The sequence below is a fragment of the Neurospora tetrasperma genome (assembly GCF_000213175.1).
Source record: "Neurospora tetrasperma FGSC 2508 unplaced genomic scaffold NEUTE1scaffold_81, whole genome shotgun sequence".
Classification (NCBI taxonomy): Eukaryota; Fungi; Ascomycota; class Sordariomycetes; order Sordariales; family Sordariaceae; genus Neurospora; species Neurospora tetrasperma.
Window position 1 is genome coordinate 9,166,873 of NW_009799179.1, and position 15,827 is coordinate 9,182,699.

Below are 15,827 nucleotides of genomic sequence, written 5' to 3' on the forward strand. Positions count from 1 at the left end.
CCGTACACCACGTCCTGTGACTGGCTCAGCCGCCATGGGGCTAAGTATTTGGAACAGCAGATGGAGGGGAGTCGGACACACGCCCGCCCGGATTTCACCCGAACATAGTGCGATATCGATGTTAGGTAACGGGTTTGACGGTGCTACAAACGTGTTTGGACTGTGGTAGCGACCTCAGCTCAAACTGTAGGTAGGCTGCAGTGGACAGCCAGGGCGATCGATGGGCGGTGACTTGTGGGTGTCAGGGCAGAAAGAAGCTTTCATCGAGGGCCATCGAAGTAGTATGTACGGGAGCCACCGAGTTCAGTATCCCTGTCGGAGCTTGAAGAGCCAAGAAGGTCCCTGTTGGTCAGAGGACTGCCCTGACGCTCAAGCCGAGTCCCATAAAAAAAAAAAACCTCCGGCTTTTCACCGTTCACCTATGAGATTGAGTCCTTCCAGGGCGCGAATGCCATCACTCCCCGTTCCAAAGCTTGGAATGAAACATTCCATAAGAGGATCCAAGATGCGCAAAGCCCAACAAGTCCAAGTCAGAAGCTTGTGATGGGGGGGAGTGGCACGAGAGTGGAAAACCCAAGAGGGCAAAGAATGGCAGAAAGGATCTCGATCGTTATCGAACAGCATAGGTACCGCAGTACACATGGAAAACGGTCGTACGATTATGATGGTTTTGACGGGCCGGCCAGCCAATCAAGGCGCACCTATCCACCTCTTTTCCCCAAAGTGGCCTGAAATTCCGCAGCCTGCACGGGCGAAGCGGCATCGCGGGAATTCCCCGTGACCGGGACTGGACTGTTAGAAGTGCAAGATAGTTGTGTTCGCTTGGAGAAGCCGAATTTAGCATTCTGCCAATGCGGTTCCCGGCTGTCCTGGTTGCAACTGACATTGGATTGTCACCTTGCAACAACCTCACTGTGTTAAGCCGCATGGCATGGACAGGCAATACGGGCTTTGGCCGTGTCAAAAAGTTCGCCATCTCTTTTTCTTCTCCCCTTTCTCTTTTCACGTCCACACATTTGTCAAGTCTGCAGTTACAATGCATGTCGTCAGACATGGCACATATGCCTGTTTCTAATAAAAGTCTCAACTTCTCACTTAATTCATTCACAATCGATCGATGCCCTACTTCTGCCCTGTGCAGCACGCGAGCCAGTCAGCCAGCAGGTACCGGTAGAGGTACGTAAGGGGGGGCACCAGATTGTCTTATCCGACCGTGTCTGCAAACCTCTGCCGGGATGTAAAGAGGTTAGTGCGCTGAATGGCAAGGTGGCGATTACTTTATTCTGCATACCTACAAAACATGGACGTTTTCCTCACCTCACTTCCCAACCCCTAAATACTGTGAGATGGACGTACCACGCTAAACTTTTACTTCCCAGGCAGAGGCGTATCATAGTAGTGTAGTGTACACTACCCTGGTCGGCATTCTACACTATACCGGTCATCGGGGTATTCTGGTGTCTTGTTGCGAATTCAAAAACCGTTTCTGGCCTTGTCCGACGAGTGAGACAGGAAGCGGGGAGTCGGAATTGTTCCGTAAGTTGAATGTCTCATACGCTTCCTTGTCACCCGCTGGACGTCATCCTGCACACCAAGCATGCTGCACTGCACCACTGGCGTTGCCATCTCGTTGGTTTCCCCTGTCAAGAAGGCTTTGCAGTCACCTTAGGACATGCTGTGCCGTGTGAATGGCCCAACACCACACACTGGTCATCGATCGCCAGGTGCATCGCCGGATTCAGGAATCGATGTTCTGCCTGGCAATCGAGCACTCGAATCGAACACCACCCCACCATTTTAACCGTCAACAGGTCGTTAATGGTCACAGTCATGTTCGAAGCCCACGAGGTTTGGCATCTTGTCATGGTTTTCCATCCGACTATCTCTTCGTCTGCTCGGCTGCCACAAGTTCCGCCTGCCCATGGGCCTGCCGATGCCCAATTGAGTAGGTATAGAGACGATGCGAGTCTCTCTTCCTTTTTTGATTGCTCTCTCATTTCGTCGGTGTGATTCTGGTTTTTGAGATGCACACTCACTTAGTTTGGTCTGTTTGTTAGCTCCAGACTTGCGACCTCATCGGACAAGGCGAAAGACAAGGGATTCCGGCGATCGCATTGGTCCAAACAACCCCCAACAAAGCAAGGGTCAAGAACAACAAGGAAAAGATCATGTCTCGCACACATGCACCAAAACTTGACTCTATTCACAGCGGGCAAAAGCCAAGTGGATGCTATCCATGCCTACAGTCCCGCCTAGCTATCTTGAATAATGTCCCCTCACTGTTAATGCAACTAATTGCGGCACTATGGGGGACGACTCGAATTCTTAGCATTTTAGGGGCGGCTGTGCCATTAAGGGGGTGCCTCAATTACATGTAAAACTGGGCATCCAGGCCGCAGAAATCGATTGCATCTAATGGGCCAGTTTTTATATGTTTGCAAAAGAGGTGTTTTCTTGCATTATCATCGATGGGACATTACTATCAGTAAAACACTCCAGTCCTCTGCAAGTACCCCTCTAACAGACGAGCCAGGGTTAATCGTAAACATTACAAGTACGCTTGCTACCAAACAGACCTTTCACACTACCTAGCTGTGACTAGGGTAGGTATCGAGAATCATTCATCATGCAATTCATCTGATGGCATGTCGTAGTGTAGTGTAGTATACAGACGTTTTTCGGAGCTCCGGATGCCATTTTTCTTTCGGTGATGGATCAAACATAATTATAGCAATCGGTTTATCAAGCAACCGTGGACCTTGTCTCGGCCAGTTTTTTTTTTGAGGGCTGAATGAAACAGGGAAGCTTCATTCAGGGCAATTAGCCCATGGTGTACTCAGCTGGAAACCCGTCGTCGACCCAGCGGGACCCAGCGGGTCGGTGGGCACGTCGCCCTCCCCCGCCGCGCCGGAGCTGGCGCCGGGCCAATATACACTAGGAACACGTCCCCATTATTTTAGCGATGTTTTACCGATCCTCGCCCGGTCCCTGTAGTGTACACGACGGTAGAGGTAAGCAAACCCGTCTTTCAGTTTCAAACTTGCGTTTTGTTCCAAGACCATTCCGAATTGCACCGAGCCATCATGGGCGATTCACTTGGGGCATCCATCCATCTCCCTCTCCGGATGTACCGAATACGGTTCTCCAAGCTTCAACGGTTTTGCTGCCGCTATGTAAAAGCAATCCGGACGCGGTGGATCAGCTGTACAGCGGTACCGTTATCTCCATCCATATAAGGGCCCCAGGCCCCCATCCTGTGGTCTGTCGGTGCTGCTGGTAGCAGGTCGGTCTGTAACCGTTGATACAATAGGGGTTAATGGTGCAGTCACAGGGAGGTGGTGATGTGATGGCGGTGGTTCCTGTCATCGGCCCAAGTGGAAGTTCTTCAGTTGGATGATCACAGGAAAGTCTAGAACGTGGATGCCTCCGAGTCAAGTCCAGGATCTGGCGGTACCTACTGCGCCTGCGGCAGACCAAGCCAATCTGGTAAAGTGGCAGTCTGTGGCCTGTGGGGCAGGCGGACCGAGCGCGTGTGGCTTATTCTCAATCTTGCATCCAATTTCCATGATTTGTGGGACAAGCTTGAAGGTCGATAGGGTGGGACTCGACAACCCACGACACACTAGTACTATAGCAGTTACATGAACCACCACTTGTTCACCACTCGTTGCTGGAATTGGGGACAGATTGCGCGTCATTATCCGGGTTATAATCAAGCAAAGCCAGGAAGACCCAGCACCGCACCAGCTTGTCGATGCCACGTCCATGCCACTTCTTTGATATCCTCTCAATTCGCCGTTTTGGCCCGAGGTGAGGTCGCCAGCTTGCCAACCTCACCCCAAATTCTTACCCCGGCCCACCCGATCGCCCACGCCGACCCGAGAAGCTCCTCTCCTTTTCCTTCCAGAAGAAGCCTTGTCGTGTTCGGCTTCAGCGAGCCGAGACTAATGACAATCATCGCAGCTGTCTATCCGACATACGCGTTCTCAATGTCGGAATCTACAAATCGGAAAGCTAGACAAGCAACAGACGCGACATGGAAAAGTGTTTTACCACTAGCGGATTGGTCCCCTTTCGTATTGTCTTTGGACAAACAGTTTATTCGCTTCTTCGCTCTCGTTCGGCGATTATCCCCGTAGTACCCCGTAGCCTCATGGCATGCACATATCGTACGACGTCCATATAATCAGCCGCCGGGGAAGGGGAGTGAATGGCCCCGTATCGATGTCCCACACAATGTCCCTGATGACTAGGTACACTATACCGCACGAGACAAGCATCATCCGAACCACAAAGTTGTACCCTACTACCTTCAGCTACGGAACAGTGGCTTTAGAGACAGCAGGCAGACGACACTTGACCGTCTCCAACCGTCCATTCCGCCGGCTAGGGTGCTCTGCTGTGAACATACATCCCAGCCCGCTGTCCGAGTAGACATTGAGCATTAGAAACAAGCGACGGGAGAGATATAATTTACGGAGCTTGTATGACAACTTCAACGCGTTAGGTAGCTATGTACAACTACAGATCTCTACTGATATTGTCCCAATCTTCCTCTCACTTGGCTTGACTGCCGTCTGCTGGAAGGCGTGTCATGAACTGCCAAGAGCTGAAAGAGGGACCAGCATATTAAAGTCCAAGACGTCCCAAGTAGTGTACCGTCTACAAGTTGCCCCGGGATCACTCATCGTAAAATCCCCAAAGTCGAACGCAAGCGGGTGGGTTTTTGTGGGCTTCAGCAGATTTCCCGTGGATTCACCTGAATTTCTGCATCTTTATCAGATTCGACAAGAGTGGATTTTCCTCTCTGAATACCGACGTGCCCAATCAGCGCTTTTTACCAAAACCAACTAGTCCGGCTGTCGGTTGTTAATCACCGGCCGTTCCTTCCACGCACTGCCGCCCGGCATCCTGTAAGTTACACATATGTAATTACGGTAATAAAACGCATGCCAGACACAGCAAACCCACACTCACTGCAAGCCGCTGTCGGGTTGTCGAGCAATGCCGGCACTGCGTCGTCTCCGCCGTCATCAACCAAACACCCGACGACCTACACTACCTTAGTACTTGCGCTGCTGTAGCAACTCCATCAACGACATGACACGAGAAGAGTCCAGCAACATGTCCGCCGGACAGGATACCGAAGAGAGCGACGGCCAAGCAACGTCTCCAGTCATGGTATCTGCCGCGCTTGGAGATCACTTTGCTCAGGTGAGGGTTTCCATCTTTGCCCCCCCATCTCCATCTCCATATCCATATCCATACCCCGCCATACCATCTCCTTTACATTGTAGAGACAAGACCACAACAACATGCCGACAACACAGTAGTGTAAACAAAACAGAGAACTTTAGATGATGGACCTTCGGGATCCAGCCCTATGTCTGTCCGTTTCGGCACTGTCTTGATCTCCCGTTCCTCTATTTCTATTACAGCCTCATCTTGACGTCCTGCATGATCTTTCTTGCTGACCACTTGCTCGGTGTTGGGCTTGACGTTCTAGGCCCTCAAAGACCTGGCTAGGTATGACATGGCATTTTCGCTTCTCGTGTCTCATCCATTTTTACCATTTCTACACTACACATAGCAAGATCCCCATGGGCCATGGCCATGCCGGCATCCCGAACAGCCAAGCGGCCATCTCATCTCACATCTGTTTGTCCCTTCATTTGGGTTTGGATGTGTGACAGTGTCTCGGAACCCTCATCGTTTTCTCGCCCTGTTGCTGTCCGGCTCGCAAATGCCAGAATCCCCGCTGGGTCTGCAGACATGGCGATGCGTATAGGGACCAATCCCCAGGGAAAATTCAGGGTCTCATGCTCCCCAGACCCAGAATCAAATGTGAGATGTTGTGTCTCATTGCACATCATCTCCTCTCCATGCTTTTTTTCTTTTTTTTTTTTTTTTCGCATTTGCTTCTCCAAGGGAACGCCGCTCATGGTGAGGCTACGGAGGAAGGGTCCGATTCAGCTGCATGAGGTTCCAGGGACCGGACCCAGAGCCTCGAACGTGTCGCGCTTCGGACAGGCCATCTAGCAGATCAATAGCGGGCGCAAGTGTCTCCATTGGCGTTCAAGCCCACATGAAGCACGGCGTTTAAGCAGATTTTACCAGAGATTCATTGCCCGAGTTGCAACGGAGAAGCACTCCCCACCCGTCACAGCCACATCACACAGGTTCATGCAAGCGCATCTAGACATGAAGGCCTAGAACTTTGTACCCAGCACTGGACCCCGAAAAGTCTCCTTTTTCCGAGGTAACTGGTACCAAGTACGGAGCCTCCGGTCGGCACCATGCGAAAGTGAAAAAGTTTCATTTCATCGCGAGAACATCAATCTTGAGAGTCCATCCGAGCCTCGAACTCGCAAGGCGCCGATGCCGATAGTGTGTCGTCTTTTCCCCGGCCCCATTCCGGTCCGGTCAGTCCTGGAAGTGCCCATCCGCACGGTACCGTATCGCCACTACCACCTCATTCTCCGTCCATGTACTTGCTACGCAGACACATGACCACCCTCACCACACCCCATTGTCCTCTTTCCCATCCAATTCCCCGGTCCATACCCCAGAGTGCAATCTCATCGGTCGTTCCCAACAACTGCAAATCTAGCAGCAATCCTTGTCTCACATCCCGCCGTTACTACACGTGTAGTGTATGTCGGCTTCAGCTCATGGCTGTTTCGGGGCTCGTGGTGTTGGCACTGTGCAGCATTGTTTCGTTTCAATCCATGTTCCCCCGTGCCCCGTCGGTACTCCCTCCGGTCTATCACTATCCTATGATATCCCCCCGATGGTCTTCGGACGTCCATCCGGTCCGGAATCTTCTTGGGCTCGGGGCACTATTGGACACGGGACGCACGGGCTAGAGAGCAAGTTATTAGGCTTGGATATGTGCTGGCCTTTCATGGCCAAAGGTTTTGCCACCATCATCACCTCAAACACCATCCGCTCTCTCTATTTGGCATCTCTCCGGTCCTGTTCGGGAGCCGAAAGGAGAGAATAAAAATAATAAAAAAATTAAAAAAACCGGCAAGCTTTTAGGTTGAGCTGCTCAGCTGGTCAGGGGATACAGCCTCGAGGTGGACGATGGGACATGGACACGGACAAAAATAAACATCCCAACTCCACACATGAGCATGTTTTTTTTTTCTCCCGTCTTTTTTATTTTTATTTTGCCTCCTCCAACTGTCAAGCATCGTGATCACATTTGCTCCGGCGACCGATAGACGCTTTTGATAGTTGGAACACGCCAATGTCATGAGCTGCAGTCGAGTTCGAGTGATGTAATATGATCGATTTTTACAAGGGAACCCCTATGTCGGCATCAATCTATCTCTGCCTGCTGCCTTCCTCGTCCATGCATTTAACACTATTGTCATCACACTACCCTACACTATACTTCATACTATTGTCATGTATCCCTGTTCAAGTCATAGCCGCAGGCGGCCGGACAAGTCATTGGGTCTATCTACCAAGACTTGATTATGAGTGGTTCATATACGAGCATACGCGCTTTTACGGAGTTGGCCGTTCTGTTCGAAACCGAACTGTCTGACTTGATGATTTGTGTGAACACTTACTGATTTTTGAACAAATTCATTTCTGGCGAATACAGAGGCGAACAAACAGCCACGACTCTCGAAGCTAGTCTGACCAGACTGGAGAACACCCTTGATCAACTGTTGGCTTCCATGGAGGAGGAGGAGGAGGAGGAGGTTGTCGAGGGTCAGGGCCAAGACAGCCAAGGCAACGCCAACGGCAAGGGTCAACAAGATCAGAGCATGGGCAAGGATGAGAAGTAAAAGGCAAAAAAAAAAGTCTCCGAATACAAGGGTGTGGACGTGTATGTGAAGGGGAGGTGCTTCGTTCCGTTGCTGCCCTGGTGAAGTTGCCCTTTTGCTGGGCTGGAGGAGATGAAAGCTCTGGGGACAGAGGGGAGGAAGATTTGCTGGCAGCAGGGTAGTTACATGAGTTTGACAGGTCCATACGCGGCAAGAGAATACTGGTCAAACGGTGTTGATCTATTGACCCAAGTAAAAAGGGGCTTTAGGGGTAGGATGGAGACATTACACTACATTACAGACCACAGACTTATCTACCTAGCTTTAACATTGCTACATTGCTTGGTTCGACCTATCATCCATGACCTACTTCTCATCTACGGGTGCTGGGTTAATGGCTCTGTATTCGCTTCCTTGGGGTGCTTGTTACTTTAGTGTTTATTCTTTTAGTCTATGTCTCACATTAACATTATTAATATAGTGTATAAGCATGTGGGAGGATGGATATACCTTATCTTGGATTTTGGTGCGTGATCAATCTTGAGTGGTTGGTTGGACATTATGAATTCACTGTCACTTGCTTTTATTCAAGTTGACTACCTATTTTCCGCGAAAGAAATTCGATTGGAAATATTGCTTCATAATTATCGGCCAGTCTAGTTTAACTTGGTCCTATTCACAGCGCAGTCAGTCAAGGATGGGTCGATATCATTTGCCAAACCACCTACTCAAGACTGTACTACTTACCTAGGTACCTAAGGTATCCATGGCTACCTAACTTGGCCGGGGCTGACAGAAGACGGGAACGAAGTGCCCGTTGAAGAAGGAAGGAATATGCTCCTTGGGGGAGGACTACCTCAGTGTAGTGTAGGTTTTTGTACCGCCCGGTAATCCATATCCAAACCCGTCCGGCTGGGGAAGGTTCCAGTTCAGTTCCAGATCCAAAACCAAGCAGAACTTCCTCTTAAGCCACCAATCGATGTGGGGACTTTTTCCATCACTTTCCTAACTAACTACCTAGGTAGGTAGGTAGGTAGCTCGAAATTATCCAATATGCATTCGATTCTTTCCATGTTTTTACATTCCAGTCCTGGGTTACAATGGACCACTGCAACGGTCTTCGGTGCATTTGTCGCAGTGTTGATGCATCGATTGTGTGTGTGTGTGTCTAAGAGTGGTAAGAGGGATTATGGGATGGAAGGATGATGTAGGAAAAAAAAGAAAAAAAGAAAAAAAAAAGTAAAAGGAAGAAAAGAAAGAAAGGAAGGAAAAAGAAAGGAAAAAAGAAAGGTAAGGACAGCAAAACGGGGAGAGAAGTAAGTAAGTGAGTAAGTGACGGAAGTTGCGAGTGGCGAGTGTATTATGAAGAAGGGATTGTCTGGGAAAAGTTGGGAAGGAGCAATTCAGAACAGTAGCCTCAATCAATTCTATGTCTGCCCCTACCTAGCATGGTGAATTTTTCCATGTCGGTATCGAAATTCATAAGTGCCAGCCAGCATGGGCATTCATTTCGTTCTATCCCGAGGGGACAATAGATAGATAACCTTTCTCGCTTTGTTCATCCATCTCCTTGACTCGCTGTTTCTTTTGACTACCTACCTACCTACCTACCTATGTCCTAACATTAAAGAAAAAAATGACAAACAGCTCAGCCCGCAATGACTAACTAAGCCCCGGAATTGTACCCGGGTGGTTGTCCTACGGCTTACGAAAACTGTACCACCAGTACCGCGTAGGTACTGAGCAATGTTTTTCTGGCTCCTGCACACCACCATACATACCACTCGGTTCACGGAAGAGGCAGACAGACGGTGTACGGGAGTTTTTGGAGCCCACTCACTGAGTCGGGGGACTTGAATGGTCCGGATTTTCCAAGTCCAACTACTACTGGTGAAAAGGTCAGTTCTTCATCGGTGTTAAAGCTTCGGGATAATGAAGATGCAACTGATTTCTCTGCCTACACTCTCCCCCTACGCACATCCCCTCCCTCCCCCTCCCAAGTCTGTCTCTCCTTCACTGATAATTCAGCCTCATGCAATGACTTTGCGGTGTTTGTAAGTACCTATTCTTTCTCATCTCTATACTGACCTTCCCGCTGCGCATAGTGTGCCTCTCTCTATCATCAGGCATGTGATTCGTTGCCTACATCCCCATTATAATTGTGGTTTTCTTCATCACTCGAACTCGAACTATCACCATCATCACCCCCAGGCATCCCGGGTCTTCTAGGTCCTCCTCCTCCTCTTCCTCCTCTTTCAGGATCTTCCATCAGCGCGTTACCTCCTCTTCCTCTACCATCACCACCTCCACCATCACCCCCTCCATCCCCTCCAAATTCAAACCTCACCGCACGTCGTGTCTGCTGCTCAGGAGCAGTGCCTCTATTACTTTCTCTCCATTCAGCGATACCTTCACTTCTATCCCTAAAGGTAGTTGACTCCCTGACCGTACTAGTTGCGCTCACTGATGACTCCAAACGAGATGATGCTGAGCGAGGAGGAGGAGGAGGAGGAGGATTAAACCGACACCAAACCGCCTGGCAAGATACCCCCTCGACTCGCTCATATACTCCAGGCCATGCTTGACAAGGAGGGAGTCCGCAGCGGGTGAGGACGGTTGCGGTGTGCGAGCAGAGGGCGTAGCGGGTTCGTAGTTCATGGCACATTTTTTCCGTTTTCTCGTTTCGTTTTCTTTTTCTTTTTTTCTTTCCTTGTCCCAGTTTAGATTCGTGTTTCTACTTGGTCTTCAGATGCTCTGTTATTCTCGATTTTGTCTTGGTTGTCAGTGGTCGGTGGTCGGTGATCAGTGGTCAGTGAGCGCTGATAGGTCTATGGAGTAAGGGCGAGGCTCGTAAAGACAAGATAGATAGATGTCTGATGCGAAGAGGAATCTCCTGGTTGAAAAAAAAAAAGAAAAAAAAAAGAAGATAAATCGAGGGGACAAAACCCATGGGCAGGTTACCGGGATATGTATCCGTTGGTGTACATGAGCCCTTACGTTGTTTTGGGTCGAGGTGTGACACCAGGGGCATTGTCAAGTGACTCGGGAATGGCAAGCTGTTTGCTTGTTTTGATCTCAACTGAAAACTCCGTTCCAGGGGGAAATCCAGCAACAGCAAATAGCTCTGTGATCGGAACAGGAAGAAGTTTCACTCATGTTTGTAGTAATGTTTCGTACCTGACACTACATGACGAGGGTATAAATTAAAGTTTGATGTATCTGTTCGTTGTGGGACCCTTCTTTCTCCATTTCTTTGTATCACCTTGTCTTGTCGAAGCTGGTGCAATACTTCGCCGTCGAACATATATAGTCAGTCCGTGTTGACCTACTCCCAGTTTGAAGCTAACGAACGCAATATGCGGTAGCAAGAAGACAAACAAACCACCGATGGGCCTGAAACCCATTGGGATGGGCATCGTATATAAAGAAGAACACATGCACAAGATGTTGTCGCCCAATACGTAGCCACAACCAAGTCATGAATCATCAAAATAAAAATCAATATCATCGCTACTTCCTTCCTTCCTTCCTTCCTTTCCTTCCTTCCTTCTTCCTCCCATCTTCCCTTTTCTACCCCTCCCCTCTTTAACCCCCCTCTCATCAATGTACTACCTAACATCAGTCCAAACCCCCGTCGTCTCCACCACCAGGTTGAAGACCGTTCCCAAAGTCCATATCCCAATCAGAGTCCATCCAATGCGTTTATTCATCACCCACCCATTACTCGGCACCAAGATCAACAACGAGACCAGCGTGACCAACACGGTAATGGCCGAAATCATCAGCGTCCCGCCCACTTGCAGCTTATAAGGCTTGTATCTGAAGGGCAACTCGGGGTGCTTGGCGTGGCGCTTGTTGGCCGACGACACAATCATCCAGGCGCCTCCTAGGCCGATGCCGAGGAGGATGTTGAGCATGGGGCCGCCGAAGCAGGCTGCTCTGTTAGGGGTGTTAGTAACTGTTTTGTAAGAGGGTAGGTAGTACAGGAGCGATATTTTGGAGGAGGGAAAGCGAGCGTAGCGAGGTAAGAAATGAAAAGGCTAGCGCAGCGTCACACAAAGAGGAGAGGAGAGAGAAAGGGGAAGTGGACGGGGAATACTCACAAAGCCATAACCGGCCACCCCAGCCTAGCAACAGTGACATCAGCCACCAAATCCCCCAACGAATTCCCGACCGCAAAAATCGTCAATCCCAGAATGGCCTCGCTGATGCCCAAGATTACGCCAAAGGCTTTCAGGATGCCCACCACTTCGTTGGCTATGGTCGAGATCCAGGCGATACTAATCACGAATCCCAGAAAACAGAGCAAAAAGTGGTATTTGGGTTTCTTGTCGGCGCGTGTGGTTAAAAGTAAAATGCCAAGGCAGGTTAGGGAGAAGATTAAGCTGTAGAGGGTCATTTTGAGTAAAGTGCGGCCGGGCGAGGGGAGCTCGTCGATGGTGTTGGCCCAGTATATAAGCACGACGAAGAGAGGACCTGTGAAGAGCTGGAGGGAGATGAGCCAGCGGCTCCAGCCTTCTTGGGCGGCTTTTTCGTCGTTTTCGGTTCCGTTCTCGGTCAGGCTATCGTTGTCATTGTAGTTGTCGTTGTCGGAGTTGGGGTTGGGATTGGGGTTGTGGTTGTGGTTGTCGGCCAGAGTCGTAGGTCCGGCGGCAGCGCCGAGCTCGTCTTCCTCAACGATAGTCGGGTGGGATCCGTGACGACTGTGGCCATAGCGCTGGTGCGGATTGAGTTTCATAGCCTGCTGGACTTGGGCGCCGAGATTGGTATAGCCGTTGGTGTGCGCTCTGGCTTCCGAGGTCAACCTCGTCCGTGGGGATGCAAGCGTTACGTAGGATGGCGAGGCTGTCAATGGGGAGTGGAGGGGTGAGCGTGCCAAGGGTGAGCGCATGGGAGACCGATTAGAAGCGGAACGTGTGCGACGACGGAATTCCTGCCACTCGGTTTCAGGGCGGATGTGGGCGCTTGACTCCAAAGATACGGGGACGGCCATGTGCCCTGGTTGTCCATGGCTGTGGATTAGGTTGATTGCGGAGGATTCAGCGGGACCACTCACTTCGTCGTCATCGTCGCGCTCGGACTCGGTTTCCACTACAGGGAGAGTGATGGCGAGGACAAAGACGGAGGGGGCCGAAATCAAGCTGACGAATTTGTCCCACCAGGACTTTTCAGACCAGCCTTGGAGGGTTGGGAAAAGTGTACCGAAGAAGATGTGTGGCGGCGGAAGAATGGAGTAGGGCCAGTACTTGAGAGGCTCCTCTTCTTCTTCATAGCCGCCAAATATGGCGATGGAGGAACGTCTTCTCTCGGATGGTGTAGGGAAGACAAAGGCTGATTCGGGTAGCTGTTGGGGTGTGAGCGCTGTGGGAGACTCGGAGAACATGGGGAAAGGCGAAAGAGTAGGCGATGCCCGGTTGCTGGAGGCGGTACTATCCGGAATTTGGAGGTGTAGACCCATTGTCCTGGGTGTTGTTTTTCTCCATTGATGCTGAAGCAACCCTTGGTTGACACCTCCGGTATCAAGAGGAGGCGCAAGCCTGCCGTCTACGGTTCGGGTGGTCGAGCTACCTCTAGTATCTGGACGCAGATTGGGACTCTCGTTTGGACGAGGCCCTGGTGTTAGTGCCGGGCTTGTGTGCCCCGTTTCTGAACCGCTTCGAAAAGCTGGTAAACCGAGACTGTCCAGGTTAAGGGGTGAATGTCCGGATGACAAGGCGCGGTCTCTGCCGGATCTGATAGTCGAGAGGGTCGGCAGTGTGTCGAGGGTGTATTGACGCCCCCGGTATAGCTGATCCTCGCGAATCAAAGGTAGTGATGGTTGATTTGAGAAGTAATCGGAATTGCCCCGTCGATGTCCACGGACGTAGCCGCTATGCTGGTTTCTTTCCTTCTGTATTGACGACAATATCGACCGGAATTCCAAAGCACCGACAAGACTAGGTCTGATGGGAGTGATGGTGGAGTTGCTTCGGCCCCAGCGGGGACGGTTGACGCGCATGCTGCTGGTCATCTCTGCAGCCACTTGCAGATCGCGGTGTTCATCCTCTTCTTCCTCGCTTGGTGTAGATGCGATTCCGTGTCCTTCCACTTCTATTCTAGGACCATGTTCTAGAGCGCTGATGTCGGTCTGAGCAGTACGAGGCCGATGATTTCCCGAAGCTGCTTCATCATCCTCTGGTTGATCCCGGTATGGCTCCAGCTCTCCTGATGGCTCGGGTGTAGAGCCATAAAAATGAGCACGAGCAGCAGCTTCCCGTTGTTTCCTCTTTCTCCTCCTGTCCGTGAACCACTGCCACGCAAACACCAAGATGACATAGAAGATATAGCAGCCAACCATGGCGTTGGCCTCCCACAGGTGCAATTCCTGATCCAACAGGAACATCATGGTAAAGCTGATGGAAACAATGAAGTAAACGATATCTCGGACGAAGGTTCGTTTCTGGACCTTGAATTCGCGAACCAAGGCCATGGACCCGGCTACCACGGCAGTGATAAAGCCAGCAGCACCGATCAGCTCGCCCACCGCCATGCTCCCACTGTTGGAACTCATGGCGGCAAAGGTGCTAAAGACATCCGGGGAGCCATTGCCCAAGGCGAGGAATGTGACGCCGGCAAGGTTCTCGCTTAGACCCAGGACGCTCGAGATGGTGCTGAGGTTGATGCTGAAGAAGTCACTGGCGGCGATGCCGATCGTGGTAAATAGGAGGCCCAGCCATGCGGTCAGGACGGCGAAGGCGACGGGTTTCGCATTGGGTAGCGTGCAGTAGTAGAAGCTCAGATAGTGTATTAGGCCGGCATCCTCGTCTTCGCAGTTGGCCAATATGAAGGCGCATTGGTCGTCGGCCAAGTGAACATCGCGGCAATCGACGGGGGCAGTCGGTTCGTGCTTGTGGTGACCTCTTGCGAGGATTCGCGCAATTTTATGTGGTTGTTGTTGATAATGTTCGGGTTGGCGCAACAACCGTGATGTCGCGAAGGGTCTGAGGACGAGCGCATAGGTTGCTAGACAGGTTATGAGGAGAGTCGACACGATAAAGGGTCGGGAGCTGAAGGGGCTCCGTTTCTGGCGATGTAGCGACATGCTGGACCTTTGGTCATGGCATCGCGTGGGGAATACTGGCTGTATGTGCTGGTGTGTTGACCCAAGTGTCGCCAAGGTGATGGATGATGGATGGATGGATGGACCGGCGGGGCAATCGAACGGCAGTTATCGTTGGGTCGCAATCGCAACTGTAATCGCAAGGTACGTATGTAAACGATGGCCGTAAAAAAAAAGAGAGAAATTGACCAGCAGTGGAAATAGAAAAGAAGAAAAAAACAGATAAGGCTACAAGTATGTCTAGTATGTATACGATTGACGGGACGATGGCGTGGCTCGCGTGGGCGGGATTGCTGTGTTATGTAGGCGGAATGAGATCATCGTCGCAAAGTTGCCAAGGTGATTTCGGGTGGCCAGAGAGGTCGGATTAGGACTGGTGCGTCGAGGTATCCATGCGCCGCTTCTCTGAGACAAGACGATTGATTCATTGCATTGGAGATGGGTAGATGATGGGCGCAAGGTAGGTATCTATTAGTGTAGATACTATAGGAAATAGGTGATTGGGAGAAAGTTGACCAAGAAGATGGAAGCTATGTATGTGATCTAGAGTAGGTAGGTAAAGGCAAAGGGCAAAGAAGGAAGGCGGGGAATATTAAAAAGAGGTGACCTTCCTGGTTGGGCAGGAGACATATCGCTGTGTTACCGTGTTCCTGATCTCAACAAGTTCCCTGCAGCAACCGAAAAGAAAAACAAAAAAAACAAAAAAGAACAAAAAATAAAAAAGAAAGGAAATTCATGGAAAGGTAATGCTACGTTCTAACGTCTGCAGCCCCATGCGCAACCCGGTTGGACATGGAGACGCTGTTTCGGTTGGAGTCTTTTACTGTAGAGTAGGAATACAGATGCCTACTTACTTCTACAGTGCATACATACGCGAGCTCCAATCGATGTGGGTGACCAACAGGAACTGAACTTCCATCTGAACTCAAGAGGCTGTGAATCTGTGG

General features: G+C 50.6%; 5 protein-coding genes across 5 annotated transcripts; 2 read left to right on the plus strand and 3 right to left on the minus strand.

Moving 5' to 3' along the window:
- Positions 1-701: 701 nt before the first annotated feature.
- NEUTE1DRAFT_126910 (uncharacterized protein) lies at positions 702-1,930 on the minus strand (the record flags this gene model as incomplete). The annotated part of the gene is made up of 2 exons (XM_009858936.1): positions 702-792; positions 1,708-1,930. 2 exons carry the CDS (start codon positions 1,863-1,865, stop codon positions 702-704), a joined length of 249 nt encoding a protein of 82 aa, XP_009857238.1.
- A 3,194-nt stretch (positions 1,931-5,124) lies between these two features.
- NEUTE1DRAFT_52572 (uncharacterized protein) lies at positions 5,125-5,848 on the plus strand (the record flags this gene model as incomplete). The annotated part of the gene is made up of 4 exons (XM_009857912.1): positions 5,125-5,214; positions 5,507-5,526; positions 5,591-5,658; positions 5,814-5,848. The coding sequence occupies 4 exons, from the start codon at positions 5,125-5,127 to the stop codon at positions 5,846-5,848; spliced, it is 213 nt and encodes a 70-aa protein (XP_009856214.1).
- Positions 5,849-6,485: 637 nt separating this feature from the next.
- On the plus strand, positions 6,486-6,866 carry NEUTE1DRAFT_54706 (uncharacterized protein; the record flags this gene model as incomplete). The annotated part of the gene is made up of 1 exon (XM_009858937.1): positions 6,486-6,866. One exon carries the CDS (start codon positions 6,486-6,488, stop codon positions 6,864-6,866), a length of 381 nt encoding a protein of 126 aa, XP_009857239.1.
- Positions 6,867-9,903: 3,037 nt separating this feature from the next.
- On the minus strand, positions 9,904-10,446 carry NEUTE1DRAFT_106548 (uncharacterized protein; the record flags this gene model as incomplete). Its single annotated transcript, XM_009858938.1, has 1 exon — positions 9,904-10,446. The coding sequence occupies one exon, from the start codon at positions 10,444-10,446 to the stop codon at positions 9,904-9,906; it is 543 nt and encodes a 180-aa protein (XP_009857240.1).
- Positions 10,447-11,266: 820 nt separating this feature from the next.
- Positions 11,267-14,862, minus strand: NEUTE1DRAFT_126913 (uncharacterized protein; the record flags this gene model as incomplete). The annotated part of the gene is made up of 2 exons (XM_009858939.1): positions 11,267-11,720; positions 11,885-14,862. 2 exons carry the CDS (start codon positions 14,860-14,862, stop codon positions 11,390-11,392), a joined length of 3,309 nt encoding a protein of 1,102 aa, XP_009857241.1.
- Between the last annotated feature and the right edge of the window lie 965 nt (positions 14,863-15,827).